Raw genomic sequence first — 17,044 nt, 5'->3', positions numbered from 1 at the left:
ATTGGTTTGCAAAAGCATGAATAAAAGTAAAAATATTAAAAACTAACGGACTGGCAAAAGCATAAATAAAATAAACACATAAAAATATAAATTTAAATAATAAAAGCAGACGATAAAATTAGAACACCAGAAAGTTGCTGATTTTTTAGAATGAGTTTCGTGTGGAATTTGAGTTTTCATATATCCCGTTACGGGCACTTTATCTAGTTGTTTTATAATATTTTATATATCCCGTTACGGGCACTTTATCTAGTTGTTTTATAATATTTTATCTATCCCGCTACGGGTGAGTTTCCTTATATCCCGTTAAGGGTTTTCTTGCTGTTTTATGATCTTTTCACTATACCGTTACAGGTAATTCATATTTGTTACTGTTTGTGTTGTTTGCAAATAAAAGTTTTTATAAAAAAACTGAACAGTTCTTTAATATAGCTTGATGCGCTACAATGAATTTAAAACTTCTTTTGTGTTGTTTAAGTATTTCAAATGGTGATTTTCTATTTAACGAATTTTTATTATAACTAACTTTTTATCGGGAGACTTAATAGAGGTCCAACTGTTCGTCTAACTATATTTGCATGTGACATGGCATTGACATCATGATATAATGCATATTGACATCATGAGTAATTTCATCCTTTATTTAAAAAGGCAGAGGCGAAGTGTGTTCTGTGAATATTTTCCACTAGTAGGGGCAAATTCTAAATGCGGTGTTGAATGTATGGATCGTGTGTGTCAATTGTTTCCATGGATTTGTCCTGACAATCGAACAGCATTCGTTTCCTGGGTGAGTAATTTATTCCTTCTTTTTTAAAAACAGATTTTTCTTTTCTTCTTAACTTTTACTTATTACAACTTAGGTGTGTCTCAAGGTTACTCCGGAGTACGGAAATCTCTCGAGAACGACAGAAATTTGGAATTTTCTTGAAAAAACAAAGTATACATCCGATATTATTTATTCCTGTTACGAAGTATCCAACTCTGGTAAAAAGTCATGCAGGTAAGATCAAAAGTTATTATTTCTTTAAACAGAGATGGACATAATGTCTGTTGATTTGCATCATTATTGCATCTTCATTGGCTGCATATACAATAAAAAGAATAGTTCTAAGTTTAATATAAATAACTAATTATGTGGAATTCTAATATTTATAGAAACATTAATTTACGATCCACTTTTACCAAAAGTGTAGAATTTAAAGGATTTGTTGTAGTATTTATTTACTTAAAAACAAATTAAGCTATTCTCTCAAAATTTGATTAAAAATAACTATTTTCCAACAAATGTCTATATAAAACAGCAAAATTCACTATAAAATCATTGAATTAAATGACAATTGAATAAACTACTGTTATATGTATGCAAAAACTATTATTGCCTAATTCAGCCTGGCATTTAACAATTAAAATCAGATCTTCACTTTAGAACTTTTATAGCTAACCAACAGCATTCAATTAAAATAACAAATATGAATGTTGTTAAGCTCAATAAAACCTTTAAATTAAAATGAAACCTTTTATTAAATATAATTTTCGAGTTTCTAAGGCAATGAACCAGTCATATCTTCAGTGTAAGGGAAGAGTAAAATCATCGAAATGCTTAAAAGAGAAGTAGCGAAGGTAGGTTATGACAAGGAATCTAAACTCAATAAGGAAATAAAATTGCAGATTAAACGATTTGTGAAAATGATCCTCATTATTGTAGCTACAGAATTTACGCATTTTTATGTGAATGAAGCAATCACTGCAACGCTAAATCAGGTGTACGAAATTTGTCACTGTGAGAAATACTAGAATTTTGTTTGTGAAAAATCTAGTAAAAGGTCAGGTTTTTTCCTATTGATCTCAAATGTTTACTGATTATTTCTTGTCGATTTGTTATTGATATAATAAACAGGGTGCGTAGCGTTTTTAAAAAGTGATTATTTTCGATTTTCGTTGTTTAAAAGCCCTCAAAGGTGCTTTTTTCATTGGGTGTTTTTAAAAAGTGCTTAATTTTACCCTTCCAAACATGAGAATTTTTTTTTCTTTACCATGTTGATTTTCACCACGCATTATGTAAAAGCGCTGTTTTCACATTGTTCTACTCAACGTTTTCACAAATCATTCAAACTCGTTGCATTTCGGCGTACCATCGTTCCGTAGCGTATAAAAGCACTAATCATTTTACATGTTTGATGAAATTCTCGCCGGTCCGCATGTGCATATACTGAGGTCCGCATGTGATTCAGAGGGAATTATTCTTGCACTCTAATGTGCAACTCGGCTGTATTTTGCAAGAGATTCTCAATTTACAGCTTCATTTTCCACCTTTTGAAATCGAACCGAAAAATCTCTCTATTTCTTTTATGGCGGCTAATGTAATGAAGAAAAAGAGTTCTTTGTCAGAAACTAGCTATTTTATCATGATCATGCAAGGTCTTTGTCAAAATTATTTTGCATTTTGTTAATGTATATAGTGTTAAAAAATACTTTTTAAGTGCTTAAAAAGTACTTAAAAGGTGCTTATTTTTTATTGAAAGATTTGGCTACTCACCCTGATGACGAATTGAATTATTAAATAGTTCTAAACTTTTAAGTATTATTGGAATCCAATTGACTCTAAATTGTGGTCAGTAGACTTGCATGCAAATAAAGGATTTGCCAAAAAGGGTTTAAAGGTAAAACTTTCAGAATAACGAACATCTGTATTAACTTCTTCTATAAAGGAATAGGTTGTCTGCCGTTGCACTGCCATCCATCGCAGACGATGGTATCTACTCAGCGGAACCTGCCTATTGCTATACAATAAACTCTGACGTCGGAAAAGCAGGAACTCAGAAAATTAACAAGTTTTCAGGTAAGCATTTTATTAATATTGCCTTTATCTATTTACGGGCCTTAGATGAGGGCGATAGAATTGTTGAAGGGACGATAAAGATTTGGAGATAACAAGTTCAGAACTAAACATGTTCTAAAAACTAGGAAAATATGTTCGACTCTAAGAAAGTAGAGTCATGAATAAGAATAACTACTCTTAAATAATACATATTTAATGACAAATGTAACAATTTTACCTGATTTCATGCATTCAAGTTTATTCCACTTGCTAAGCTTCTGAATGTTGAAGCTGAAAATATGTTGCAATTTCGTTCTATGATGCTGGTTGTAGCAAACTGCTAAAGTTTTTACTAAAATATTTTTTATTCTGTGAGAATTGTGAGTAGTAAATATTAGGGGGACCGGAAAGTAATGTCGTTTCAGTGCATTCGATAGTTGTTATCTAGATTTTATTTTTAACCGATAATGTATTCACCCTCGTTAGCAACAAACTTTCAATGCAGGATAGAAAATGAATCAAAATAAATCGGGGGAAAAAATAAATTTGTCTTTAAGACTAACGAATATTTAATGCGCCGAAACGGTATTACTTTCCGGTCCCCCTAATATATTGTTCTAAGAGAATGGATACAACACAGAGTCAAAGTTTAAAATAGCGCTGAAGTAATATTTTTTTTTATCAGAAATTAAATTTAAAATTGATTTTTCGAATTCTATATCTCAATATTCTGAAAAGAAAAATACGAACTTGTAAACTTATAACTAAGAAGAAATAATTTTTCCTTTCTTTAAATCAGTAAGAGAAGCATGTTGAATGACGTATTGTTATATTTTAAATACCTAAAAAAATAATAAATTAAAATTAACAATTATCTTCTTTTTTTTTCTTTTCTTGTTAACCTGCATTCTGAAAGACATTTTCTTCTAAAAAATTTTTTTTCCATAAGTCGTGAAACAACCGTAAAATATGCTGGGAACATGAAAATGGCTGCTTTTGTGAGAATGACCCATGTAATGATAGTTGACTATAAGTCTAAATACAACAATGATAATTTTATTTTTCAAAGTAAAACAAAAATAATTATGCATTAAATAGAAAAGAATTGGTTTACAAGCAACTTACATTGTGATCTTTCCGAAAAAATTCAATTTCTATTTCGAAAAATATTCTACAAAACAAGATTTTGAGAAGAAACTCTTAGACATAGGAATTCAAATTAACATTAAGAGGATATATAATGCCACAGGAATTATTTATTTATCTTTTTTTTTTTTTTTTTTTTTTTTTCTTTTAACATAACGGGGTTTTTGAAGAGTGTACTGCATATTACTTAGAAAGTAGTAAACTTATAAATGCGATAAGTGTTTTATAAAATAATTCATTTTATTTAACATACTAAACTTTCAGTAATTACTTTTAAATATTGCATAAAATAATTATGAATTTCATTTTTGGCATTGTTTGAATAATGTCAAAATTTCTATAGTGTATTTCTTCACATGTTGGTCATGAAAAAAAAATCCACTAGATTTAAATAATAACATTAAACTGTCCAAAAGGTTACACTTTATTTTTCTCCTAAGTTTTCATTGTCCATTTCAAAAAAATTCCGATTAATGTCGGAATTATATTTTTACATAAACAATAACTTTGTAAAGGTGTACCAATAGAAAGAAAGCTTAAAATCTTAATCTTAATAATTTTCTAACAATGTCCAATATTAGTACCATTCTGTATCTGGGGTGTTATAAAGCAGACACTACTGTTGTTAATTTTTTATAATTTTTAATAGTTGATAGGAAATTTCAATTTATTTAAGACTATGCGTCATCTGAGATTGTCCTTTCTATGTTCAGCGTTGTATGCAAAGTAAACTTTAATATTTCTTCTTATGTTTGCTGTGTATTTTATTATTTAACATTTAGTTTAAGATAATAATTATGAAATTAAATTTCGAAAAACAATAATTTTTAGCTTTATCTAAGGAAGTTTCTTTCTCTACTTTTGTAGTAAATTTGCCTGCTTTACTTCCTTTTTTTTTAAATAAAAACTTTATGCTATTCATGAAATTTTAATTTATGCACATTTCTTTCTGTTTATATACGTTATTTTTTTATACATCTTTGATTTATAAACTATTACTTATATTTGTAGCACATCATTTACAGATCTTCACTAAGTATTCATTATTGAATTTCAAAATTTGGTTATAAAACAATTCTAAATTCTTTATTTTATCATAAACTCGTAAAAAGTATAAAAACAAAAAAAGGATAAAACAATTTTAAAGAAAACTCTATTAAATGAAGTTGTCACGTTAATTAAAACTTTCGAAAATGAGAACTTTCTTCCTTTTCTTTAGTTATAGAGCTTATGATCTTGACCCAACCACACGAGTTGAGAGCTATTGTCAGATCTGCGAGTGTCCACGTGTTCATTCATGATCGGAAGGCACGTTAATTAAAACTTTCGAAAATGAGAACTTTCTTCCTTTTCTTTAGTTATAGAGCTTATGATCTTGACCCAACCACACGAGTTGAGAGCTATTGTCAGATCTGCGAGTGTCCACGTGTTCATTCATGATCGGAAGGCACGTTAATTAAAACTTTCGAAAATGAGAACTTTCTTCCTTTTCTTTAGTTATAGAGCTTATGATCTTGACTCAACCACACGAGTTGAGAGCTATTGTCAGATCTGCGAGTGTCCACGTGTCCATTCATGATCGGAAGACAATCGCGAACCCCTTCTATGATGGAATGAGGTTAGACGGAGGAAACAAGTACGAAGCAACCATCACTGAAGTTGTGAGTTCATATTCTTTTGCACTTTAAAATGCTGCTATCTATTATAAGCACTAAATCATATAAAATACAGTATTTTAACATAATTTTTAAAATTCTTAAACTAATGTGGTTACTAATTATTAAGGTATAAAATTTTTTAGTTTTAGAGTTGCGAGTGTGGATGGTTCACAAAATATAAATCTATCATAAATCTGTTCTAGTATATTTCTCATGCTAATTTTAAGACAAATGTTAAAGTTTTGAATATAAAATAAGAAAAGTATCATCCTGTAACCTATAGGGCCAACTTGTGTACCCCTAATAATTATTTCCTCTGCTAGGGTACACTAGTACCTGGTAATATAACACGTTTTCAAATATAAATATTATGGGTCAATATTAAGGTAAGATATCGGGCCACGTGTTAATATTGAATAGGTGTTTTAATAATAACACATTTATTGAAATCCAGTTTGCTTTAAATTTTATTCTTATATTTTCCTTTATATACTTAAAATATCTTTTTTTTTTTTTTTACATTTCAGTATAATACTTTTTAATATTAATGTTATGGATTACAGGCAAGTGCATGGTAAGCAACAATGTCTTGGTAAAACATTAAATTAGTACAATAATAATTACTAAATATAAAATGTGAGCATATATTTTAAAAGTATTTTTAGCCGTCTTTTATATATAAATATTAGAATTGATTAATATTCAAACTGAATAGTATTATAAATCTACTTCATGCTCTTAATTACAATCGATAACTTAAATGTATCAATTTTGATTGCAAAATCAAACAAAATAAAAACTATGCAGGTTCAGTTTAAAGTTATTAATTGAGATTTTCAAATGTATACAAACAGTATTGTAAAATTATTTTTGATTATTTGAAAAAGATTTTATTATATCTTAGAGGAAAATCTAATATATATAATTCTCTTACGTGGCTCCCAAATTTTGGCTGTATTTCTTTTCCGCCGGTGGCAACGTTTGCTTTGTTTTGTTTAAGTTACTATTTCTCTTACACGGTGACAAAAAAAAGCTTCATTGCAATTCCCCGAATGGCAACGCTAGAAAATCGACCAATGATTGCCGTTAAAAATGTCACATGCCAAATCTAGATGAGGTGGCTCAACACATATAGCGCTTTTAAAAACGGAAACTGAAATAACCGGAGAGCATCAGCTGCGGCAATCTCATACTATTAAGCTAGGCAGTCTTTGTCGATAGATCTCTATTTTAGTATTTTGTCGAAAGCGCTTTTTCTCACGAATTTATAGATTACGAATTTATTTGACGATTTTTGATTTATATCACGAATTATACTATAGCACATTTCTAATAGGTTTAACGAATTGCATGTCATTTATTTGAATTCAAATTTATTTTAATGACTTAGTATTTACTAAAAAGATGTAATTTTTTTTTAAAAAAAAGTTTTTATATGGATTTGAATGATTGCTTTGAATTCTTAGAATTTTGTGCATTTGCAATGTACCTAAATTAGTAGCGAGCGAAGCGATCTTGGTTTGCTTCGCAAACCATATAAGATTGCGTAGCAATTTTCCGGAATTGGCGAGCGTTAGCGATCAGGGGGCACAGCCCACTAGTATTCTAAAATTTTATAATTTAGCAAAAAAATTTACAGAAAATTCATAATTAATAACAGCATAGTTTAATTTTGATTGTTTCATAGAAGTAGTTTCTTAAATGAAGGAATATTTAACTGACACGAGGAAACATTTGAATTAAATAATAAGTTTTAAAATTTGCATATTTTATTTATGCAGACGTTCTCATTGAGTTCTTAAATAGAAAAGCGTGCCACGTGCTCAATGAAACTGCTTAAAATTAGCTAAACCGATAGAAATAATTTATACAGCTCTTTCTTTGAATAAAGAAATTAAACTTTTTTTATTAGTTCATGAATAGAATTAACAGCTAATAACTATTTCAAAACAAACCAAGCAGAAACTTAAGGAAAAGAGATTTTTAGGGAATTTTAATTTACAACTGAGATTTATCAATTTATGGAGCACATCATGCATGTCAAAATTAAATTTATTTTGAGTGAAAAATGAACAAAAATTTTTAATTTAAAACTATGATATTTAGATCTAGTCTGAAGTAATATTAGATAACTTCAGAAAACCATTTTGCACGGCTACTTTTTAATATTCGAAAGATACAAAAGGTGGCTCTGCATTATATAACGTTAAATTCTAAACTAATATTATCTAGCTTTCGCCATGACATTATTTTTCATTGGTTTGATGCTATATAATATTAGATTTTCTGACATCATCTTTTGGAGTAAACAAGGGGAATATTTGGATGATAGTAGAAAAATTCAGCGATATAATTTTACTTAACTTCCTGCACTGTTATAAAGCAGTAAAACATGGAACAATAGTTTTATAATGTCATTCCACGCATTATTTACTTAGTTATACAAAAATACTAAACAAAATTAAATTAGCGAATTCTGCTTCCATCCATTTTTTCCCTTCAAGGAATATTTTGTGTTGAGTTGATTTTTTTGAATAAATATTTCAAATTTAATTTACTTGAGTAGCTAAATTTTTAATGCTTTTTTCTTGTCCCTTATACAATGAGTTTTTTGGTAAATTTTACCTCATTAATCATTTCCAAAGTGTTTATTTTTAATTTTAAATGCATGTCCAACTTTTTTTAGAAAGTAACCAATTTAATCAATCTGGTCAATTTTTCTAACTCTAGTCATCTTTAATTTTACTCTAACCATTTATAATTTCCCAATTATAATAAATTTTTCATATTCTGAAATTATATAATTAGAAAGTTAAATTTACATTTGAATTGAGTGGAAATTTTAACTATAAAAAAAATTTATATATGTATTTCATAATAATTAGAAAATTTTGAAACAAACCTATTTTATTCTTTGTTTACATCATTGAAATGGAGAAATACTTACGTAACTTTATTCTATCTTAAATTTTTTACTACACCTGAAACAAAAGGCAACGTAGAAATTTTTCGAGGGAGAGAAGACAGGAAAGCATGAAAATTGCTAGAATTAATTTGTAATGCAAAAATAACTTTACATGGGCAGTTTCTGCAATTCGATAATTATTTAAAGATGCTATGTTCTAAACTAGCAACCTTAACCAAAACATAACATTTTAATTCCAAAACCAAAAAAGTAGTAAATATTATGTAGAATCAATTTGCACAAACATACAATTATATACGAGAATGAGACGAAAAAATATGACATTTTTTACATCATCTTTTAAAAGCTGTCTTCAGTGGGAATGATACTTAATAATACTTATACTTATACATTACTATAAAAATAATAAATGATATTACTGAATAATACTTAAGCATTACTATAAAAAGTTTTCAAATTTTAATTATGAACATATCATATCTCCCTACCCTCATTTTATAAAATTCTGAAAATTTATTATGGAGTTGCAATATAAATTACACAGTGCAGTTGTGAAAATTCAAAACAAAATCATGATAAACATTATTTTGGAACATAATTATTTTTATTCCAAAACAAAACTCAATGTAAAAATAAACTTCTTTCAATTATAAAAGCATTATTCTTACCATAATTATTTAATGTAAACACATCGATAATCTTTAGGTAAAATACAAGTTAAGAACACAGATTTGTTATTAAATAAAACAATTTTTATTCTGTTTTATAATAAGCAATAGTTGGACTATGTGCTTTTATTTTATTATCATTTCTAAGTAAAAAAATTTCTGAAATTTTGCATCCATTTCATGCAGTTTTAGTCCGTCAATTGCAAATTATTGTTTACTTGCAACTATATTTCCAAGCGATAAATCAAGGAATCTTTAAATGCTTTATCGAAATTTGAATTAAACCAATTCCTAATAACTATGATTGAGAATATGTAGCAAAATACTTAACTTCTGAAAGCTTAAAGGTCGAAAACGTTGCACAAATGAGTTCATTAAATTAAATATGTTCCTCCAGGCATTAAGAAGAGAAGTAACTTCGAAGAAATTTACAGTCTCACCTTCAGATAAAATGCAAGTGTCAAGGTTGAGAACTGCAACCGGTCCAGCATATTGCCATAGATGTTTATCACTAGACAGCTATGTCGGACCAAGATGCGTTAAGTGCTCATTTGACTTCCCTCATGCACAAAAACTAGAGATGAAAAACCACGAACTGTGCACTTGACCATCCTGCAAGCTATGGAGGGTGTGTTATATTTTCCCCTACCACAAAGATACGATACAATGAGCCTCAAGAAAGAGTTTTCCGAAACAAAATCTATGCAGATGCAGTCAAGAAACGAAACATGTGCAGAAAACATTGAGCGACCCAAAGGATATTTTTTAAACAACTTAATCAGTGGACTGAACGCAATTCCAATGGTTAGTAAAGCAGTTGAGAAGATATAACAAGAGGAACTAAAGAAACATCATTATGAACCTATCAGAATTATGCTGTGGAATATAAACACCAATTCGAGGAATTCAGCAACTTCATTCTTGATGTTGCCTAAGTATGCAACTTCTCGCAAGAAATTAAACCTTCATAATTACCATACTTACAAAACAGACACACAGGCAAAACTTTAAATGAAGTGGTACAGCGATTTTTGCCAAAAAAAAGCCTAAATACTACCTTGTATAGTAGCGATGGATTCGAAGATACTTCAATCCTCCGACAAAAAATAAAAAATGAGTTCTTAAAAATTACAGCTGCTTATAACAAACCATTTAATTACTAAAGACATGCTATCCCGAATGATATCAAGTGCATCGTTGGCTGAGATTACAATCTCTATGTGGGGCTGCAGAGATAGTTACAAAAAGAGTTAAACAACTTTATGACCCCATCATGGACTTAAGCTTAACTATTATCGCACCAACTGAGCCGATTTACTTCCTTTACATCCCACACAGACATCCGAACTTTTCTTACTTTTTTTTATTTTTTACAACAGCCTCCCAATAGGATGTTACACTACCACAGAGTTTTCATTGATCATGTACCTGTTGTAACACTTGGGGATATCATACAGTATACACTCACCATCACTAAAAAGGCAAATCTAGGACTTGTTTTCCAATATCTTCATATAGAGTGATGAAAATCCTCCACTAAGTATTATTGACGACATCAATACTGCAATTTGTACCCTAACTATTGGTATCCAAGATGTTCATAATGACGCAACTAAATCAAGAATTATTAAGCACAACTATATGACACTCCCGCAACAGTTGAACTGATTGGTTACAAGAAAAGACGGCAAATAATAGGAATCCTCGTGATAATAAATAGAAATAAGGAAAAAAAATGATAGCAATCTAGAGACGAGCGAAACAAAGTCGCATGGGTTTTGCAATCAATATCAGTCTGTATGAAGCATGAGTAAAGCACTTAAGACAGCAAAAACTGTAAACAAACCAATTATACACGATAATAAAAACGTGTACAGAGATGAGGAGAAATATTCGCTGATACTATTGAAAATCAATTTCAACTTGACCTTCTGATAAAGATTTAATGACTAACGATACCTATGGTGATTTTTTTAAGAATAATAATAGCCTTGACGATGTTGACCAAACTGAACTTATCAAAAAACTAAATAATTGAAAATCTGCCGGAATCGACAATATGATGAAGCAAATAAACTGTGCAATGCCTGCTTAAAGATCTTTCCAGACTCCGTAAATCATACTTTTTTCCCCACTGACTCCAGAATAACTATCAACTTCCTCCCGACTTTTGGAAAGAGAGAATTATACTTCACAGATTACAACCTTTCATCAACTTTGCACACAAACAACAGTATGTCTTTAGAAGCAACTCATTAGATTTCATCAGTGATGGTATTTACAAGAAAGAAACCCCGCTTTTGACTGCATTCATCACAAAGATGATCAAGCAAGACACAATTAATCACTTCCTTAAGGTCTGGTTTCTTAGGACAAGCGCCTTATCTGGGCGTCAACGTCCCGTTGACGCCAACAAAATACTGGTTTGTTAGCTCAAGGCCTGGTTTCTTAGAACTAGTGCCTTATTTGGGCGTCAGTGGAAAGTTGACGTAGAGCTGACGCCATAAAAATACTTTTTTGTTAGCTCAGCGTGAGCAGTCGGTCCAACGCAGACATTATCTCTCATTGCGCATGCGTTAATAACGTAAACAAATATTTATTTTGAATCTGTATTGATTTTGTTATTGTCGACCAGTGTTTCAGAGAACAAATAATGACTTTGTCCAAGAAAAAACATATTATGGCTGAGCTAAATGAAGAGTGCTATGTTTAATGAAGAAGCTATGTTTAATGTCAAAATCAAAATCTTGGCTGATTTCAATGTGCTGTTGGATGTTGTCCGCCATTGCTTCTGTGGTTAACGTCACGTTGTAATCCAACTGCAGTTGAGTTGGACGGCAATTGTTGTTCAAGATGAGCGTTCGATGACGTATACTATCAAACTCACAAATGGACCAATCAGAGGTTAGCGCTGATTTCCAGCTGACGGCGTCCTGTTCTAAGAAACCAGGCCTTTACGTCACATTCCTGTCTGAAAAAACTTCCAAACGAGACAAAAGCCGATGTTCTTTTATTTAGTTTATACTAGCGCTACTGAAAATACATGATATGTGGATGATCCAAGCTGTAAAGAACAAATTATTATAGAAAAATGATGTGCGATCAGCACAGACAAACTTATGGTTATAAGAAGAAAGGTCATTCATAATATAACTTGGAGAATATCCCACAATACTTTCGGACTAGCCATTCATGATAAACTAAATTGGTACAACCCTATAAATAAAGTCAGTAAAAGTGCGACGTACCTACCTAAATATTAATCAAAGTTATGTTTTTCAAACGTGCTTTTACTTTTAAGCAATATTGTGAAATTTTATATTTTATGAAAAACTCTTAATTATATAACAACTGTAATTCAATAATAATCTAATTCATGAAATAATATGTTTTATTAACACTAGTTTAAACTACTTACCAGATAACATCTTCATAAATGAATTTATTGAAATTGTCTAATCAGTTCATTAAATTATCATGGAGAATGATTACACAATTTTTAGTATACAGATTCTATTTAAAACAAACATGTATTCAAAAGAGAAGTTTTAGATTTTCAAAATAAAACTAAAAATTTGAATAAACATAAATTGTAAATGAAAGAGCAAAGCAAAGTGTTGCAATATTGAAATAAAGTTAATTTGAATATAATTTTGTGTGTGATAGCTCGAAAGAACTTCATCACCGTCACCCTACGACACCCATTGCAAAGATTACTTGAGTGAATGGAGACAGAAGAACGGAAGTGGACCTCTCACATATCAGGTAAATCATTTGTAAACATACTTAGTTACAAGTCTTAGTGTTGCGCCAAATACCAACTCCAGTGTAGGCAAAAATGCAGCGCCACCAATCTAACTACAAGTAGGTTGCGCTAGCGCCACTAAACTTATTCCAGATAAGTAAGTTACTCTGAGAATGGCAATAGATATAAAAAAAAAAGAGCTGATCGGTTTTGAAAATATTTTGAAACGCTGTGCTTTTTTGTTGTTTTTCTTTAAGATCAATGTTCTTTTTTTTGTGTGTGTGTTTTTAAATGTTGTCAATCAATATACAAGATGCCTCGCACAATCATAGTCAATCCGATTAGGAACGACATTTAGTTTCTTTAATTTGGATCTCTCGCATGGTCTCTAATATAGATTCTTTTGTAATGTAATTTCTTTTTAAACTAATGTTCGCTTTAGTTTAAACATGGCTTAAAATAAGTATACGACCACTTTTTACACAAATCTTAACCGCACTATCTTAAAAGCTCGATGTTATGGGTCTCTTAAACCTTTCGCACTTAAAACTTCTAAAATATAGAGAAAAAACGTATTTTTATTTTGCTTTAGATGTTTTCTTTATTGGGTATTTTTCTTTCCATCCCGTTAAAGTCCCCTCAGAGCCGTGTTCAAGATATAATTTTATTACTTTTTTTCTTTTTTCGATAAAAAAAATATTAATCTTTTGTTTTTTTCTTTAACTATCATTGCATTTTTAAGAATATGAAAGATGTGTTCATAGAAACATTTTAAGCTCTTTTAACTATTTTGCATGATTAATATATATTTTAAAATATTCTCCATCTTTTCTCAGTGCATAGTAGAAACAAAGGAAATAAAAAATCTTATGCCTAGCACATGACATTCACGTTCAGCTATTTTAACAAATAAATTTTTGGCATAAATATGAAATTTATATGTGAGATATTTAATACCGTTACTTTAAAGAAAAAATCACATATGTTTTTAATGGCTGTCAAAAGTTCATAAATGTAAAAGATTTCAAACGCAGGTTAAAATCTAGTGGCTGTTAATAAAAGAATCTTTCTTGATTTTAGAGTTTAAGTAAGTAAATTTTTTTACGAAGTGTGAATAAAGTTGTCTCCATGCGTTTAAGTTGCTTTTTTAATTCAAAGTAATCACCCACAGCTTACTCTGAAATACTGTTTTTAAACTGAAACATTCCTAAAAAACTTTTTTTTTCTAAGAAACTATCAATTAAATTCTATAAAGGGGAATAAAATTTGTTTTTAATGAACACTGATTGTCAGATGATTCGAAAAACTCTTATTAATTTTCTATAAACCATTATTACAACATTCACAAGTTTTAAAATGATCCACTTCTATTCTTAGCATTCTCCATGAAAAACATAAACTCATAAACTGTTGCCATTCGAATTCATATAAGTATTAAACTAACGAATAAAATATTACAGATTATAAACGATGACGTCATTACAAATTCTTTACGCGACATCCTCCCATCTTGATTAAATATTATTTAATCAAGTAGAACATTTTCTAAAAATGCATAAACAAGCAATAAATATAAAATTTAACTACATATAAAATTACTAAATGCATTATATACTATATCTAAGATTAAAAATAAACATTTCCAATATAAGCATTGAAACACTAATAAGTAAATACTTAATAACAACGCTATACTTAAAAGTAAATGTTTTTTACAGTCATCTAAATATCTAATAGGTTTCTTAATCACCCGACCACTTCCGATTCTAATTTGTCGTACAATTGTGTAATATCCATCTTATTCCTTAAATTTGTAGCATTTTTAACGACAAGAGCCAAAAGTTCCCGAACATAATATTTAATTAAAAGTTCCTCTTGGCCAAACCTTGATTTCAAACTCTCAATAACTTTGCAACAATTATCGGCCGTCGGCGGGTAACTATCCACTATTTCACGAGCTCTTCCTTCGACTGTCACGCATTGAATAAGATATTGAAATTTATCTTCATCGTCCATCGATTTATTTTCGTGTAATCTACTGAATTGGCCCCAAAAATGCAGCCAATCTTTTACCTCGCCACTGAAATGTACAAGTTCTATTTTCGGAAGCTTAAGTTAGTTTTTTCATTTTTGACCGAATTATCTTTCTTATCTTTCAGTTTATGAGAATTAAGAATCCTTTTTACACAAACAGAATCTAACTTTTCTCTGTATTCTTCAATGATACAGTATTCTTTTTCAAAATCGTCTGCTTTGACGACTTCTGTCAAAATGGCGTTACATATATCTTCATCTAATTTCGATAAATCAATAGAAATTCTTTCCAAAGATGATAATTTACTTTTTAAATCTTCAAAATTTAATTCAGTTTTATCGAGAGCCGCAATTAAAATATTATATAAGCGAGTAAAAGAAGCTCTTACCGACTTTTCATTATGAGCAGATCCATTTAGAATTCCAAACTTGAGAAATTTTCAAATAAGAGAATAAAAATATCTGACTTAAATGTCGATCAAATGCAAACGATTACGTCCGGGTTTCACCACAATGTCAGAATCATCGAAAAACTCTTACTAATTTTCTATAAACCTTTATTACAATATTTACAAGTTATAAAAGGATCCACTTCTATTCTTAACATTCTCCATGAAAAACATAAACTCATAAACTGTTGCCATTCGAATTCATATAAGTATTAAACTAATGAATAAAATATTACAGATTATGAACGATGACGTCATTACAAATTATTTACGCGACACTGATCTCACGAAAATTTATAGAGCATTTAATCGCTGCTTCTCGGCTCTCACAACATTAGTAGATGGCTCTGCTTATTTTCGTTTCATTATGCGAAACACGCTATGATATTTGAATGTTTTGTGGCGTAACTACCACTACAGATATTAAATACCAATTTACTAGTGTATAAACATGCTTATTATTAGAATTCACCCTTAGCCTCCAACTTAAATTTTTTAGATAAAATTATTGCTGTTAATAGTCATCTCGGTCTTTTAATCGTGAGTACTCCCTGAGAAGGGGCAATGAGTGATGCCACCCCTAATCTTTATTTGCCTTAATTTTTTGTTTGATCTGTAACTAAATCTAAATTTAGATAGTAATTATTGTTTAAGTTTAAACTTAAGACGACATCTGCATTTCTCTCGCCATTATCTGTCATATTCTAGTCCTCCCACCGGACAGGTACTCAATCGAAGTCATATTATGTTGCGGTACCTTTTGATGGAAGAAGGTTGACCCTCGCTTTCGTGAGTGATGTTGTGTTAACATGGCTCTTCCGTCAACACAAAACTAAATACCATCTTGCCATGAATCTGGGCTTTAAAAAGGCCCAAACGTTACTAAACTTTATGAAATATTTACCCCGACCTGCCCCAATTTAGGGCATACGGGTAAATGTTTATTAAAATCAAGAAAACAAAAAAGTACATAAAATACAAAAAAGTAACATTACAGAGTAACATTATGCAAACGTTACAGAGTCTGATGGCAACAGCAGTAAAATAATTAAAATGCTCCAAGAGTAAAGTGGTAAAACAAACAATTATCAAATACAATTAAAAGGAGACGCTAAAATTTGTAAAGCAAGGAAAGGCAATGTAAATAAGCCAATTAAAAAGCACAATGTAGTGAATAAATAGATTAAAACAGAATTAAAAAGCGAATGAGATAGATAAAACAACAAAACGTTGTCAAAATAACGGGAAGCGAACAGGCGGGCAGTCCAACAACCGGGACTGAGATTAATTCGTGTAGAGCGGATCCAAAATGTCATCAGGGGCGAGTGCGTCCTCCAGGGTGCGTTTAATGATGTTTTTAATAATTTGCCTCTGTTTATTAGTCCTGCACCAAGATCTTATGTCGCCTCTTCTGTCAAAACTATTTCCCCTAATGGTTGCAAATTTTTGACAGTCAAGCATCAGATGTTTAATAGTCTGATAGTGACCGCAATATTTGCACGCGGAGGATTTTTGAAACATCCTAGCTTGGTGATCGCCAAATACACCATGGGAAGTTAAAAACTGATTAAAGTAAAAATCGCTGGATAAAAAACAATCG

At 30.1% G+C, this 17,044-nt stretch overlaps 2 protein-coding genes across 3 annotated transcripts in view; both read left to right on the top strand.

Moving 5' to 3' along the window:
• Positions 1–540: 540 nt before the first annotated feature.
• On the top strand, positions 541–5,281 carry LOC147807688 (uncharacterized). The gene is made up of 4 exons (XM_087165543.1): positions 541–787; positions 861–1,000; positions 2,709–2,839; positions 5,184–5,281. Exons 1-4 carry the CDS (start codon positions 608–610, stop codon positions 5,279–5,281), a joined length of 549 nt encoding a protein of 182 aa, XP_087021669.1. The 5' UTR covers positions 541–607.
• A 191-nt stretch (positions 5,282–5,472) lies between these two features.
• The window catches only part of LOC107456042 (uncharacterized), a 110,412-nt gene continuing 98,840 nt past the window's right edge, over positions 5,473–17,044 (top strand). For both annotated transcript variants that reach the window (XR_015434554.1, XM_087165542.1), the window contains exons 1-2: positions 5,473–5,625; positions 12,883–12,981. Coding sequence is in view for 1 of the 2 variants with exons in the window: in XM_087165542.1 (XP_087021668.1) it covers positions 5,473–5,625; positions 12,883–12,981 (252 nt within the window). In the remaining variant the exon portion in view is untranslated. The remainder of the gene's footprint in view (positions 5,626–12,882; positions 12,982–17,044) is intronic.

This window comes from Parasteatoda tepidariorum, chromosome 6 (genome assembly GCF_982258835.1).
Source record: "Parasteatoda tepidariorum strain Cologne lab strain chromosome 6, Ptep-v5.0, whole genome shotgun sequence".
In the NCBI taxonomy this organism is placed as follows: domain Eukaryota; kingdom Metazoa; phylum Arthropoda; class Arachnida; order Araneae; family Theridiidae; genus Parasteatoda; species Parasteatoda tepidariorum.
This window is presented reverse-complemented; position numbering and strand designations above follow the sequence as displayed.

Bases quoted from the DNA above. Each gene is read 5' to 3' on its own strand.
- LOC147807688 (XM_087165543.1), top strand. From the start codon at position 608: ATGCATATTGACATCATGAGTAATTTCATCCTTTATTTAAAAAGGCAG. The intron at 788-860 runs GTGAGTAATTTA...ATTACAACTTAG, and splicing joins GAACAGCATTCGTTTCCTGG to GTGTGTCTCAAGGTTACTCC. The intron at 2,840-5,183 runs GTAAGCATTTTA...CCTTTTCTTTAG, and splicing joins GAAAATTAACAAGTTTTCAG to TTATAGAGCTTATGATCTTG.